General features: G+C 28.8%; 1 protein-coding gene across 1 annotated transcript; it reads right to left on the bottom strand.

Annotated features, from left to right (window-relative positions):
• LOC114183620 (protein SULFUR DEFICIENCY-INDUCED 1-like) lies at positions 1-3,201 on the bottom strand. The gene is made up of 4 exons (XM_028070700.1): positions 2,941-3,201; positions 1,523-1,735; positions 1,291-1,446; positions 1-605 (listed from the first exon to the last, which is right to left on the bottom strand). Exons 1-4 carry the CDS (start codon positions 3,055-3,057, stop codon positions 195-197), a joined length of 897 nt encoding a protein of 298 aa, XP_027926501.1. The 5' UTR covers positions 3,058-3,201; the 3' UTR covers positions 1-194.
• Positions 3,202-17,117: the final 13,916 nt, after the last annotated feature.

Genomic DNA, 17,117 nt, shown 5'->3' with positions numbered 1-17,117 from the left:
TACACCAATTATTTCTTATTTATTTTATTATTAAAATTACAAGATAGAAGCAAAGCTTATCCAATTTTGCCTCACCATTTTAGGAAGAAAAAGGGTAGAGGGAAAATAGACAACAAGAGAAAGAGGTGAGTATTTGCAAGAACCTATAAACCTAAGATCAACAATAATACACAACACAACAAAATGACAACTTATTAACATGCTAATTGGTCTCTAAAGGAAGAGATTTCCTCAAATATTGGAAGCCTTCTTGGTCTATTTGTGTTCCATTCATTTACCATGTCATCAATCCCTTTCACAAACTCATCATCAAAGCCCAACGAGCCCAATGAGCCCAAAAACTCAGGTTGTGGCAGATTTGCATTCAACTCTTCAAGCAATTCCTCCGCCCTTTTCCTTGATTTTATCTCATCACACCCTGCAACTTTTCCTTCTAGAACCTCTTCAAGGATGTAATATGCTTCCGAATATCGAGATTGCCTCATAAGGCACAGGCCCAAATTGCAAGCCTTGTTCGCATCAGCATCCACCATTTGGGCTTTCTTGAACACCACCTCAGCCATCATGTAGTTCTCCTTTTGCATGTAGGCCCAGCCCAAGTTTCCCTGCACCCATCGTTCAATGTGTTAGAATCTATTTCCAAGGTAAAAAACAAAGTCTGATTTTTATAACAAAAGTTTTACACAATCAGCTAATAAAAAACTACAGCAGAATTGATTTCTAAGAAATTATTATTAACAGTATATAAACCTGTTAATTTTTTTTTCAACATAAAAGTAAAGAAAAAGGTCCCCTATTAAAACAAATTAATAAGGGAAATATGTATTTAACGAACTAATTTCGGCGTTGACTATTGGAGTCTGCTACGGCTAATTAATGGTTTGATTAATTGCCTAAACGACACGTAATAATGGACCATTGAATTATTATCTTATTTTTTACTCAATGATGTGTTTCTTGTGATTACTAAATGAGATAAAATAAATCCTAATTCAATTGATAAAGAATAAAATAAGTTGACTTTTTTTTTTTTGTTATTGTTTATTCTTTGGTTAAGGATCCCAATTAATCATCTTCCCGTGAAAAAGTTGAAAAATCAAGTATTTTTAAGAGCTTTGTGTTGTTTTGGAACGATACTTTCAACGAGAATTCACAGCAGATTCAAAGGTGGCATAAGTAATTTAACTATGCAGAGCTAAGAAATGGTCAACCATCATGTATGAAGACTTAAATTATGTTAGCCATATTCTGTTGAAAAAAAAAATATAAAAGAAATAATAATTGAAGTACCAATAATCTTGCAGTTTCTTGCTTGATGGAAACTTGGAACTTCTTGCCATGAGAGCGAGCTGTTCTTGTGGTTCTTCCATTGAAGGCCTCTCCCTGGTAGATTAGTCTCAGCTTTCTCTTTAACAATTCAATTTGCTCCTCTATTTTTCCACATTTCTGTTTTTCAGGAAAAAGAAACATTAGATTTGCCATATATCATAGAAATTGTATTGAAGGGATTCATTGTGTGTACCTTGTAAAGGTCAAGAAGAACATTATCAAGGGACTCTTGTGAGTGTTTGGAACAAAGGCCTCTGAAAGATTTGATGGCCTCAATTGCTTCTTCAGATCTATCCAATTGCTTCATCACAACAGCCATGTCCTTTAGGGCACTGTCCACTTTATCTCCTGCATTTATTGCCTTCCAAAACCACACTATTGCTGCTTCTGGGTCCTTATCAACCAACTGACCTCACATGTAAAAAATCAAATTTTAAATTTAAAATATCTGAGATCTCTAACACATCTCTCATGCCGTAATATATACATATCGAATGTGAGACTAAACATTGATAGATGGTTTGACACCAACTTGATACTAAATGAAACAATAGACTCGATAAATAATAAATTTTGTTACGATAAATTATAATCTTTGACTCTGAAATGATATTAAGAAGTTGATTTTAAAACTTACCTTATACTCACAAAATTGATTTATAAGGTGAAGTACACTCACATACAACAAATTTGTTTTATATTTAGTCGATGTCTATAATTATCTTAGAAATTCAAAAATAAATTAAAAGTTCTGTATCGAATAAAAATGAAGAAAATAATCATACAAGAAAAAAAAATACCAACAAACATAGAATTGTATGTTGGAACTGTGTTATCATGCAAGATTATCATTTTGTGACATATTATTCTCATTATTAAGGGATAATCATGTATCAAGGATTAATGCATGATAATGTGAATGTCTCCTTGAAAGTAAATTACACTTTTCTCTCTGGGTCACTATTAGATTCTAGCTCACAGTGTTATATTGAGAACTAAACTTCAAAGTTTGACCAGCACAAGAAAAAGATGAAACTTTACATCATACGAATATCTCCAAAAATAAAAAAGGGAAATATATTCCTAGAATCTGTAAGATTTTACAGAAGTTAGATAAGCACCAGATCTAAAACTTGTGAAGAAAAAAGACTTAATGTAGGAGACTCATAATTCTTTACCATGTAGAAGAAAGTAAATTGGAAAAAATGTTAACTATCACTCAAGTCCCCAACTAAAAGTCAACAAAATGAATAGTTCATTACTTCTGAACATGTTTTTGAGAAACAAACAGAGCACAGCTTGTTATAGCATGATTCCATAAAAAAGTAACCCTTTTTTCAGTAAAGCACCAAAAAACCCTTTTCTATTTCACAACCCCAACAGCATACACTTTCAACCACTCCTAATCATAAAGTTCTTGCAGGCAAAACATAAAATTAAGGTTGCAATCAAGAAGAACAAAGATGGTGCAGTTTATGATACATATGTGTACAAAAAAATCATTTTGACTTGGTAATCACAGACCCTAAGAAGCAACAAAACTAGAATTCAAAAGGGTAAGCGTATATATTATATGTATATATACACATATAGATATACATATAGATATACCTGAGCATGTTTGGCTTTGACATAAGGGGTATCTCCATAAGGCACCTTATGAATAACATGGTAGAGGTCATCTTTCTTTCCTTTTGAAGCTTTGTTGCAGACACTCACTCCTTCCATCTTTCTCACACAGAATCACAGAAGAAAGGGTTTAATGGCTGGTCCTGTTTTTTAGGTACACATGCACCTTGTGGGTGATGATGATGATGAGGATGAATGAGAGAGAAAGAGAAAATGTGAAGGGAGGGTCTATTCTCATAAAGAGAAAGCGAAGACATAGAAGGATAATATATACAAAGGAATCTGTGACATAGCAGTGAATCTAGATGGGAATGCGTCTACATTTCCTTCTGCATAGGATCACACACAACAACTAATCATGTACCTCTCAAACCTAATACCCATGCGCCACGTGGCATTATTAATAAACATTGTCTCACATGTCCTTTTGCGTTCAGTAAGGGATAGAGTGCCAAATTCGTACCACGTTCACTCGCCACCACGATGCTCTTCACTCATCACTACAACAGATAATTAAGATCATCTTTTCTCATTTTCAGAAATTTTAAGTGCTCATTATTTTTATTATCGTTCTATTTTTTTTCTTCTAAAGATGTAGTTTTTATGTCTCAAGAGCCAACAAAATATTGACCCAGATATATAATTCTCATGTATATAGGAATTTGGTTTTTTTATTTTTTTATGGTTTTGTTTCTGTTAAAGTACGTGTTGAAATAGTATAGTTGAGGTCAATTATTGCATCATTTGAATTGTAGAACTTCGATACAATTTTGTTTCCAAAATGTGTTTCAATCAAAGTCTACGAGAAATAGAGGTTGATCTTTGAAACCAGTTCTAAATTTCTTTAAATAATATAATTTATCTTTTGAATCTCTTTTTTGTCTCTATAAACAATCTTAATATTTTAGTCAAAGTCCTACATCTTTTGTTCATAAAAATGAAACGTTTCAAGAAAAAAAAAAGAGAAAATATATTTAAATTATCTGGGGTTTTAACTTTTAAATTATATAAATCAGTAAAATTATTATTAACGTAAGAAAAAGCTAGGATTATGCTGAATTTGATGTATGTTTATCAAATTTTGGTTTGATGTACAAATGAGTTGGGGTCGTTGGAATATTGGAGAGACTAGGAGAAGAATGGTTTCATTATATATCATGAAAACTGTAACTTTTATTTTGGATTCTTATCGAGATGAGTTGTTTTTGTAATGAGACGTTACATTTAAGAATTCTATAAATATTTTATTCCAATGAATTCATTAAAAACAAAACAAAATCTGAAGTTCTTATCTGAGTTTTTATCGGTTTTTTTTGTTGGTTATAGAAGTCGCCTCATATCTTTATATTTTTTAATTCAGTTTAAATATTATTGCATTTGTATTATAAGTTTAAATTATATGTAAGAATTTGAAAGACATTAAAAGCAACGCAATTTTATTTTATCTGTGAAAATAAATTAAAAATAATGAAAAATACAGATAATAAAATATATTTTGAACAATTCTATAGTTCTCATAGTGCTCTCTTTATTTTTCTTTTCTTTTTTTGTTAAAATAAGCGTGTAGCCACGAAACCACATAATTCAATAACATTTTTATGAAGTGAGTTAGTATGTAATACATTCAACAGGAAGGGTTGCATAGCCAAATTCACAATACTTTCAAATATGATGAACTCAACATAATTACTTAATATATATATATATATATATATATATATATATATATATATATTAGTTATCTAATAATTTTGGTATAAAATAATAGTTTTTTGTTTTATCATTAAGAATAATGATTTTTGTGTTATAAATATTGTTATTATATAAGAACCAAGAAATATTAAAAATATTATAGTTTTTTAATTTGTTTTATTAAGAGTTAAAGAAATGATAATAGCATTTCAATTATGCTTCTTTCGTGTTTATTTAGTCACATTCATAAGTAATAAGAGTTCCAATTATATCGACATGTATATTAGAGTGGCTCTCGAACACTTTTCTTCAAATAAATGATAGAAACATCAATTGATATTTCACCAGTTCATAATGAAGCTCATATATTTTATCCATATTCTCTATAATTTAATGTTTATACTACACTATCAAATATGTTAATGTAAATATAATTAAAATGGTAAAATATTTATTTGCTCCATATGCATATCACATATTATTAACAAGCATAATCAATTTTTTTTGAAATAAAAGATATTACGAATTAAAGTTACAGTACTTTACAAAGGATACATGACACGTGAACAATTTCATGAGTATTCATCATAATAAAATTGCATATTATTTACAAACCAAATTTTTTGATAATAGAAAACAAATTCATCGATAAATCATATTTACTGATAGACTACTGATGACAAAAAAATTATTGGTAAAGGGGTCATTGGTTACATTGGTAATTACCAACAACCACAAATTCGTTGATAACCGCCCATCGGTAATTACCGACAAATTGTGGTCATCGATAACATTTATTTGTTCATCTTCTTCCTTCTCTCATCCTTATTGTCGTCGTGTCGTCGCGCCACCACAATCACCTCCAGCTGATCCCCATCCTCCTCCTCCTATTTGTCTTTCTCTTCCTCCTCCTCCATTTCCTTTTCTAACTCTGACAACCATTGTTTTGCCTCTACATCACCTTTGCGTCGCCAGCAACCCTTTGTGTCACTAATGCTCCTCCGCGTCAACATACACCTCATCCACCTCTCTCCTCCTTTTCCTTCTTCTCACCCATCTCCTCTTAATATACAAAAACTCTATCGGAATGGGTGGTAAAATTTGTTGCCCAAAATTTTGATGAATTTATAATGAAATAAAACTGTTTAATTGTAATGATAATTTACCAATGAAAATATTCATGGGTAATAAAAATCCTAAGTTACAGACGAACAATATTGACAACTTTTGTCGTTGGTGATTGTAATGAGAGGTTACCGACGAAAATACTCCTCGATAATACTAGTCTTAATTAATCGATGGATCTTTCCAATAGATTTGGTATCAACAAAAGTATCTCTTGCTAAATTAAATTGTGAAATTCGTCGATAAATTTGAGTTTATCAAAAAATTACTTGTTATCAATAATAATTTGTCAGTAATTAAGGAAATTTATATATTACGACTCGATACATAAGTATTTTTGAAATTGAGTATATGAATGATATGTTAAAATTTCACTAGCTTACCTTGTGCTTTATTGTGTTTTTTTTTTTTTACTTGCAATGATAGTATGTTATACGTGAATAAAAGATTATATAGGTGGAAGAGATATGTAGTAGTGAAACTCTTGATAACTTTTTGAGAGAATAATTATCATTTAGGTATATAATTGTTGTATTTTATAATTTCTCCTAGTTTACAAATATATATATATATATATATATATATATATATATATATATATATATATATATATATATATATTTTGAAGGTTTTAAAACTATAATTTTTTACGGAAGACTCTAAATTACAACTTATTTATGCTCAATGGTATAATTAATAGTTTGATTTCTACTCATTTAGATAGTTACATATTTCATCAAAAAGAAATAAACAACAGTTCATTTAAAAAATTTAAATAAAACATAAATAGAAATGAAGAGTATGATTATAAAATAATACATAGTTTAACTTTAACTAATCCCGGTAAGCAGCTCAAGATCACCATAAACATTTAATTGGTAATTCAAGTCAGGAAACTTCATTATTAATCACAAAAATTTCTCATCAATTAATTTTATATAAATACCTTTTATTGCACTCATTAAAGTTTTGCGATTTCCGTGTGACTTTTGTGTAAACAATTTAATCACTCTAATAAGTGTTATGAGAGTCTATTAATCATTCCAGCAACCAGTTAGTTACCACCTAAGGTGTTAGTTAGTAGAATTACTATGAATCACATTAAATAAAAAATAAATTTTACTTGATTAGGTTTAGATTCAACTTTGAAAAGGACGACAATTGAGTTTAGGTTTAAGTAGATTTGAATATTTAATGTAAAGATGCTCCTGATATTTTAATATTTAGATATATGATCTCTTAATTAGGATGACAAAAAATTACTTTACATTTATTGGTAAAATTCGTATAAAATATTAATGAACATCTTTAACAAATACTTATATATAATAATTGTAATGTGTGATTGTGGTCGGTTGAGATTACTTCAAAACAAATGTGTAAATTATGTATAATGGCTGTCGGTTGTATGTTATTTGAGAAGACTTCACATATTATCTCCTTCGATGCTAGCAATTGGATTGTTTTCAAAATTTTACCTTGGGGTCCACTTATAAAGATATGTGTACCATTGACCGGTCACCGATCGGATTCTCCTTGTAATGTCAGCAGCTGGATTGTTCCCAGGATTCCACCCCGGTGTTTATGCAAATTAGGTGTGCCACCATTTGACAAGCCTGACCAAACGACGCGAGAGTGAATTAATTAGTTTGGTGATTAGTGTGTTAACAAGTCACTAATTAAGTTTAAAAAGCAATTATAGGCTTACCTTAATCATGGCTCATGTAGGAAACAATAAATACAAGACAAAGTTATCACTACAAGAAAATACTTCTTTAGTAACAAATTTTAGTGACCAAAAGTTATTAGTCACTATAGTGACCAATTTTTATACCAATTCACAAAGAAAAAAAATTATTAGTTACTAAAATAGTCAATATTATGAATAAAAAATTATAATTGGTCATTAAATTGGTCTTTAAAATTAGTTACCATGATTTTGGCTACCAAAGGAAATTGGTCAATAAAAATTAGCTACCTAGATTTTAGCTACCAAAATGACTTAATTTCTAAATTGGTCTCTAATTAATTACTGATCAATTTAGTGACTAATTATAATTTTTTATTTATATTAGTGACTATTTTAGTAACCAATAATTTTTTATTTTTTCAATTGGTATCTAAATTGGTCACTGTAGTAACTAACAACTTTTGGTCACTAAACTTGGTTAATAATAAAATATTTTCTTGCAGTGATATGGTTGCTGAAACTTTTCTATCACATTTATTACAACATTTATTGCTTTCGTCAATCAAACCATTGCTGACTTTAGCATCAAAATGTCTTTAGCATGTACACCCGATCAACGAACACATAATGAAGTGGATTGAAGATCAAAAACTCTTTGACAAATTTTTTAAGTAGACATTCAGTCCTACATCCAAAATAACAATCATGAATATCTTAATTATATGCTTCTTTGATGGGACTACAAATACTTGATCTTCATTAAGTATTGTTATTAATTCTTATTTTGATATTTAAAAAAATCAAGTGATAAAAATAAATTTATTAGTAGAAAATATTAATCATTAAAAACATGCTTAAAATTTAATTTTATATATTTATACACTTTTTTATTTAGAAATTAAAGTTATTGTTAAAAAAATTAATTTTTAAAAAATTATACTTTGTGGTACAATTTAATTAAATATATATTTTACAGAAATCAAATTTATTTACAGTGTTTCACTATACAATTTTACTTAAACTATATTTTAAAATTAATTTTTTACGTAAGTTTATACTTTAAAAAAAGGCATTTAAAGCTAAAAATTAAAAGCAAAATATCTGCGAATATCCTTAAATTGACACAAAAAATAATGCTTTATCAATTAAAAACATAAAATCAAAATAAACGTTCCTGTAAAAATATGATTTATTTGGAAATGAATTCAGTGAGGATTATTCATATTAGTTGTGACAATACATCTGAGTCATATAATTAAGTGGTCATTAAAAGTTATTATATTTATAAGTTGGGTATTCTTTTATTTAAGGTGAAATATTCTTTTCTTACAAAAGCTTTTGATAATTTTTTTTTTTTCAAATACAATGGAAAAAAGTTTAGTGGTTTTCACACAGGTTTATTTTCGTGGAATTAAACAAGTTCTATTAACTATGTCAATAATTTATTTATGTAGTTGTTTTTAGTAGAAAATTAAAATCACAGGACAATAGTTTATTTGACAATTTTTCCTTTTTATATAATAAGTTTGGACATTTTCTATTTTTACTATGATAAAATTTAGGTTAAATTATACTTTTAGTCCCCATTTTCGTAGCAAAATTTGAATTTGGTCCCTCAATTCTTTTTTATCTCAATTTGTTCCCTATTTTGGGAAATTTGATGCAATCAAGTCCTTTCCGTTAGTGGTGTAGCAACGGTGTTAGATGGAATGCCACATGTCAGCTTTTGGATTTTTTGTACTTTTTATTTATTTTTTAAAAATTTAAAAAAAAATTAAAAATTTGCCACGTGTCAAGCTGACATCGTGTCACATGGCAGTAACAGTGCCATGTGTCACTATTATGCCATGTGTCATTTTCTCATTCTCAATTTGGTCCCTATTTTTTAATTTTTGTCTCAATTTAGTTCGTATATTTTAATTTTTGTAAAAATGATGTAATTTCATCCCCTCCAAATTGAAACAAAAATTATAAAATGTTATACAAATATTTTTATTAAATTTTATTTTTTTATTCAAATTGATTTTTTTATTATATATTTTCTATAAAACTAAGTTTATTTAAATTTGTTTCACATTCAATTTTACTTAAAATTGTAACACCCAATTTAATTAAGTACGCAAAATTAAAGGAAGCGTTACAAGAAAGATAACATAAAAGCGTGGTCTGAGAGTTTTAAACTCAACTCCTTACAACCTATGGCACACCACGATGCCCAAAAGAAAACTAGACGAATAGCTTAACCAAAAGTACATAAATCTAAGGACGATCAAATACGTGGGTCGCAACCCTAAAGAAACTCATACGTAAATATAAACCAGTCCACGCGGACTATGCAGCGGAATCTCCACCCCCTGTTGCCCGTGGGTGTTCCTTGCATCTGCTTACACCAACAAGTTGATGATCATCACAAAAGAGAGTACCACACAGCAGATCACACAACAAAGAAAGTAGGATAAGTTAGAGCACAAGAGATTTCATCCATCAAATCAGACATAATTTCACAACATCAACACTCAAATCAATTAAGCATGTTATGACTCATCAGGCAATACACTAGACTCGACTCGACTCATCCGGATACGTATAACCTGGTCGGATTCAGCGATTGCTCGCACTTGTGGTGGATACCTCTGCTCACCCTCGAGCTGCTCACCCCCGAACTATGTGTTACAAGTGTTACAATGAATCAATTTCCCTCACCACAAGGTTAGCCCTTAATGAATTTCAGGCCTGTTGCTACTCTCACCACAGGAGTCAGTCCGCTCTAGATGAGACTAACTGACTCCTTAGAGCGTCAAGATGCAACCTTACCTTGAATCCTTACCTAGTTATACCGATGGGGCACCACCATAGACACCCACTAACAGGGGTCATGGAATTACGTCTCGACCACTGAAGCGCGACCCTGAAAGTCTCACCTAGAGACTCCAAGGATTTACGCACTGACACAGACTAAACACGCTCAACCAATCAAGAAGAAATTCATCATACCGATTAATACATACACACCGCATACTAGTCCTTCATAAACCATTCCTTTCCCTTTTTCCCAGTGAGCTCAAACCAGTTCATCATTCTCAACCAACACAGTGGAATTCCATCTCATGCCAATGCCATGTCAATTCAATGTCAACCACCTCATTTCTTTCACATGCGAAGGTTCACACCCAAATCCATCATTCATAATTCATGGTTCACATCACTCATGCATATTAATTTGTCTCATGCATGTAATAGAATAATCCACACCCAATCAAGCATAAACCGATTCAGAAATTCAAAAAATAACCACAGGAACGCACTGTCTCGCCCAGTCCCTCGCTTAGGTCGAAGGGCCTCGCTCAGGCGAGCCCCTTTCGCCTAGGCGAGGGCTTGAAAAGGACGTTGGAGCACACGCGGGATCTCGCTTAGGTGAGACCCCTCTCGCCTGGGCGAGGTGTTCGCTCGCTCAAAAAGCCAAGTTGGTCGCCTGAGCGACTTTTCGCGCAAAAAGGGTTCTGGGCGAGTCCTTGTTCATCTTGCCTAGGCGAGACTGGCTCGCTTGGGCGAGATTAACAGGTCTCGCCACTGTTTTCCTGTAACAGACACACCCACCATCCCAAACAATAAATTCATGCTTTCCAATCAACATAGTATCATACTAACCACACAAAATTGAAACAACAGCCAAACAATCGTGGAAAACAGAATATATGAGAATGGCCTTAGCTTCCCTACCTGGAAAGGAGTTAACAGCTGGATTCCTAGGTGCGAACAGATAAACGCAACAGCTCCTAGGACGACTTAGTGAACTGGAGCACAAGGACAGAGCGACACAAAAATACTTAGCACAACTCTAGATAGAACTTGAAGCAACTGATCTAAAGGCAATAAGGTGTGGGATGGGATGCAACTTACATGGACTGAAACTAGCTCGAACAAGGGTGACGGAGCTTTAAGACTGAACCCTAGCGGAGCAACGGCTGCGGCTCTAAGCACCAAGAGTGTAGTTTCTGAAAAGTGCACAACTGAACAATTAGGGCAGACTTTGTTTTTATCCCTTAGGCCAGCCCTTAGGCCCAATAGCTTAAGGCATCCCTTACAACTTTAGGGCAGAAACTGGACCTTACAAAAATTGTTTTCAAATTTTAAATTTATTTGTTTTTTATTGTTACATAAACTAGTTAATTTTTCTTAAATTATATAATTGTTATTTTTATACCAACTAAAACATTTGTACATAAATTATTGAATTTTACACATTTTAAAAATATGCAATTATTTAAAATATAAATTCAAAAAACAATATTAAAGTATAATGTAATAAAATTTCAATATAATTTATGAATTTTTTTGTTATTTGCATTATTTTCTATTAACAACTTTAAAACAATTTTAAATAAAGTTTAATGTAAAATATAATTAAAATAAACTTAATCTTGTTAAAAATATTTACTTGAAATATCAATTTTGATAGAAATATTTGTGCACATTTATATATAAATTAAATTTGGTTTCAATTTGGAGAGGGACAAAATTGAACAATTTTTACAAAACTTGAGACTAAATTGAGACAAAACTTAAAATACTGAGACCAAATTGAGAATAGGAAAATGGCACATGGCATAATAGTGACACGTGGCACTGTCACTGCCACGTGACACGATGTCAGCTTGACACGTGGCAAATTTTTAATTTTTTAAAAAATAAATAAATAATTAAAAAAAATTAAAAAATCCTGAAACTGACACGTGGCATCCTATTTAACACCGTTACTACACCACTAACGAAAAGGACTTGATTGCATCAAATTTCCCAAAATAGGGACTAGATTGAGATAAAATAAAATTGAGGGATCAAATTCAAATTTTACTATGAAAATGGAAATCAAAAGTATAATTTAACCTAAAATTTAATGAATTTTGTTTCTAATGCAATGGTTAAATAATGACTGATCTCGGTAGGTCACGTTTTGGTCTCTCAATGGTTTAATGAATGATTTCAATTTTACTGTAATTTGTAATCAATTATGTGATGTTAGATTTAATAATATTTTATTAGGTTTAGTGTGACAATTAATTTTCTATCAATCATTTTCTTCTAAAAGTGATTTGGTAAAAATATTTATTAAAAGTAAACAAATTCTGGAGGCGAAAACTGCCGAAAATGTTAAAAGCAAACAAAACTTATTCAATTTATTTATTCCATTATTTAATTTTGTCTTTTATAAGACAAAAGGCTATAATATTTAATGAGTAAAAATCAATTTATTTTCTTTTCTTTACTAATTTCCGAATTCGAATTACTAATCGAAGAAGTTTTTGAAAAAAAAAATCAATAAATGGTCAAGGAAAATCTCTAAAATTTATCCCACAAAAATAATATTTATCTCATTGAGTTAGCGTTAACACCACGTCCTATATGTAATGTGTCAATTCATGAAATATTTAGCTTTTTATTTTTTTAATTTAAAAAATAAAATAAACTTTCAATTGTCATGACATAATCAGGTCACGTGGCAGTGGTAGTCTGAATTGGCAGTGACAGTGTCATGTGTTAATATTATTGCCACATAGCAGTCGTTGTTTTCAATTTAGTCCATCTAATTTAAAATTTTGATTCAATTTAGTTCCTCTATTTTTTAAACGATCCAATTTTTTTTTCTCAATTTGAGACCAAATTAGTAATTGAGCTTAATTAGAAATTCTATATATATGTTAAAATAATTTTTTGAAATTTATACATCAAATCACTCCACCTAAATATTCAAATTATTTTATTTTTTTACAAGTGTAAAATTGTTCAAGTGTAATTAAACGTGAAAAAATGTAAAAGATAAAATAACTTGAGTATCTAGATGGAGTGATTTGATGTATAAATTATAAAAAATTATTTTAACATGTACATAAATTATAAATAAGTTAATTACTAATTTGGTCTCAATTTGAAGAAAATAAAATTTGATCATTCTAAAAAATAAGGAAGACTAAATTGAATTAAAATTTTAAATAGAGAGACTAAATTGAAAATAATCACTACCATCACGTGACAAGGTCACTGACACATAGCAATTTATGTTTTTTTTAATTGAAAAAATTGAAAATTCTACGAACTGACATGTGACATATACGTTGTTAACGTCAATCTAATTGAAAAAACTAACTTGAACTTTTTTAAAAAAAATGTGAGATTAAATTGAACCTATAAATAATATGAAAACCAAAATAAATTAAACCAATAAATTAGATTACTAAATTACTAATTAAACCTAAATTTCTATTTTGCAACAATAACTTGCTTAGTCAAACACAATTAATTAATTGAGAATGAAATGTAATATTAGACAAACCAATGTAAAATCTTCTTGAATTTTATAATTTCTGGATTAACTTATCTTATTATATTGCATGTTATAATTTCTGGACTAACTTGAAAAGATGGAGTTTTCGAACTAATTAAATTTCTTAAAATCATTGTTAGTTTGTCTGACCAGTATAAATATATTATTTGCGAAATGCAAAAAAGGAAATTTAAAAAGAGTTCACACCTTTCTTCTTTTTGTTTTACTTATTTTTTTTACATTTACTATTAGTCTCATGATTTTTATTTTATCGTTAAATGATGATATAATAAATGAAATATCATAGCATTAAGACATATGTAATGTCACATTATAATAATAACGTATTCACTTTTAGTACCATATAAAATAGTCTAAATAATTAAAATATAAAAACCAAAAAGAAATAAAACATGTTTAAGATTAATTATTGAAATAAAATGACATATATATTTTTACAAATATATATAAACTAAATCCACAAAAATTACAAAGACCGAAATTATAGAATTGAAATTAAAGATACTATTAGAATTTTTCATATTTTATGAAAATTTTCTTGCAAATTTATTATAAAATTTCACAAGAAAAAACTTCTTTTGTCAATTTTTTTAATAGTTATAATTGGTAGTATAAAATTTGTAAGTATTTCCTACAAATTATTTTACAAAAAACTTGATAATAATTTTTTTGTAAGTTATTTTTCATATATTTGTAAGTATTTTAAAAAAAATAAAAACAAAATTAGAAGAAAATAATTGAAACTAACTTTGTAATTTAGATTTTATTTTTATAATTCAATGACGTATGTAGTTAGTATAAAAATTTTACACTTGCCACCAATAACAGTAATGATTGATATAACATTTGAAGATATCATAAAAGTCAATATTTAGATTAAGTACTCTAATTTTCTTAAACTACTCTTTCTAGAGAATAAAAGTTAGTAAAAAAGTGTGCGTGAATACTCTAACTTTTTAAAATCAAAATAATTCAATTAAATATACACAAAAACATAGACAATTCACTATAGATTCCTCCAACACATGGATGGAATATTATTGTGATGATATTTTTAGAAAAAGGAACAGAACATAGATTAGAACTATGATGTTGGTGTTAAACCTAGTGACAACAATGATAAACTCTGTTCTTTTGTCTTGAACGATGTGACGATGAGATTCCACTACTACGAACCTCAAAATGAATCAAAATATCGTTCTGCGTCAACATTCATTCGCAGTTGAAAAGTTAGAATATGAAAACAAAAGAAGAGATAGTGGCATTTTCTTGACGTCACCAAATTTTTAGGGTTTATGCATTCGAATCTGGACAGGAATCAAGCTTGATTCAGTTAGATACTTTTAGATGAAATGTCAACAGCAACTATGAACAAGAGTTGTGACGAAATAAGCTAAATGTGGGTTCATGTTTCATCAATCTAAATCATTGGATCAATGTTTAAGTGTATTAGGGTTTTAGGGTCATTGGATCAAACAAGAGAAAATTTCTTAGACAACCCACAATTTAATTTCATATATTTTACCCACTTTGTGAATTTGGTTCCTCATTTAAAATAAAGATATATTAGGTCACTTATTTAATATAAAAAAACGGAATCATAAGTTAACTTTTTTTTTCTACTTTTATTTCTTCTATTTTAATTAATTAAATGGTTTTTATATCATCTCAAATGAATATTGTGAACTTAAATAAAATACAAAATTAAAAATTTGACAAACGTTATGAATTTTCTGAAATAAAAGACATTTTTTTTTGTTTTAAAATAGAAAGTCAAATTTAAAGATCATAGTAGATAGGAAAAATAAAAATATACCTAAAATTTTATTTTTAAATCATTTAATCCAAGTTTATTTTTCAAATACCTGTGACCGAAAACCCCTAAAAAGTTAATAATTGACGGCTGTGCATTTTTCCAACTTCAGGAATTGGAATTGCATTCTTTTGGGATACGATTATTGTCACTATCATGATGTTGACGTTGAATGCCGATGTTTTAGGAATTTTATCGTAAACTGTGATTTTTAGTTTGAAATTATTTATTGTTTAAATAGTTGATCATCAATTCTGGTAAGTCAACCGAGAAAAGTGATTTTATTAATTTTTTATTAAATATTAAGTATTTTTGTTCCAAGTTTTTTAATTTTGAAATAATTTTATTGTTTGTTTTGAAGATAAGAACAGTTATTTATGTTTTTATATAACCATGAGATTAAGGATTTGAATGCAGAAGTCACGTGATTACATTATCTTGTAGGAATTGTGGTTGATTGAAAATGTTCAAATAATGTTATTGAATTTTGTTTCATGAATTGATATTTTTATTGATTACTTTAGTATCTAGATTATGTATGTTAAGTATATAGTATGTTGTTTCGAACCAAGCTTTAATTATGAGTTCGATAAATAGAATAAATTCCTACATCTTTCTTTAAGAGTTTGATGAGTGTAAATATGCACTCTTTTAGTTAAGGAACCAATGTTTATTTGTAATGAACAAACAATAATATTTGAACAAAGCACAATTTTTGGATTAGGCATTTGAATTAATTAGAAGTTGTATTAAGATATTTCTGGAATTATATTTGAAAATTTGGTTTCATTTATATTATACTAAATGAGGTTGATTTTTTGATATTTTGCTCAAGAAAAAAATTTTGCTCAAGAGAGCATATTTTCTTTCAATCCAAAATATTGTTGCTCAAGCTAAAATTTTATTTCTTCTTCTGGTCTCTTAACTCATTGAATAAAAATGTTTTTATAAATACAAAATTGAATGTTAATTTCCATATATGATTTAATTTATGGTTTTAGTTAAATGAGTTATATTATATAACAATATTTACTAAGGATGGAATTTACATGTTATATGAAAATTATTATCAAGATTGATGAAAATCATGTGAATTTCTAATCTTATATTTGTGATTATATGTGAATTATTTTTTATTTGAGTATTAAGTATTGACGCTTATGTTCTGATGGTCTAACTCGGATAGACTAAGATATCATGTGATAAAAATTTGAGGGGGAGTTCTTTTACACTCACATGTGTAAATGTGCAAAGGTTATAATAAACTTACCTTGATTATTTTTCCTAGATTCGCTTGCAAAATTAAATCTTGCGTATTATGTGTTAGTTTGCGATAGGACATACTTATCACATGTATTTTGGAATGCGTCAATTAATATTTTGTTTGTTGAATATCTTGATATATAGATACACATGGTTTATGTGGTTATTGTATGTTAGATTTTGAATGAAAATGAATTGTTTTGACTTATTAATTAAAATATATTTTTATATAT

Source organism: Vigna unguiculata, chromosome 5 (assembly GCF_004118075.2).
Source record: "Vigna unguiculata cultivar IT97K-499-35 chromosome 5, ASM411807v1, whole genome shotgun sequence".
Lineage (NCBI taxonomy): Eukaryota > Viridiplantae > Streptophyta > Magnoliopsida > Fabales > Fabaceae > Vigna > Vigna unguiculata.
The sequence above is the reverse complement of the archived record's forward strand: the minus strand, read 5'-3'. Positions and strand labels throughout refer to the sequence as shown.

Bases quoted from the DNA above. Each gene is read 5' to 3' on its own strand.
- LOC114183620 (XM_028070700.1), bottom strand. From the start codon at position 3,057: ATGGAAGGAGTGAGTGTCTGCAACAAAGCTTCAAAAGGAAAGAAAGAT. The intron at 1,447-1,522 runs GTACACACAATG...CCTGAAAAACAG, and splicing joins TTCTTCTTGACCTTTACAAG to AAATGTGGAAAAATAGAGGA. The intron at 606-1,290 runs GTACTTCAATTA...CGATGGGTGCAG, and splicing joins AAGAAACTGCAAGATTATTG to GGAAACTTGGGCTGGGCCTA.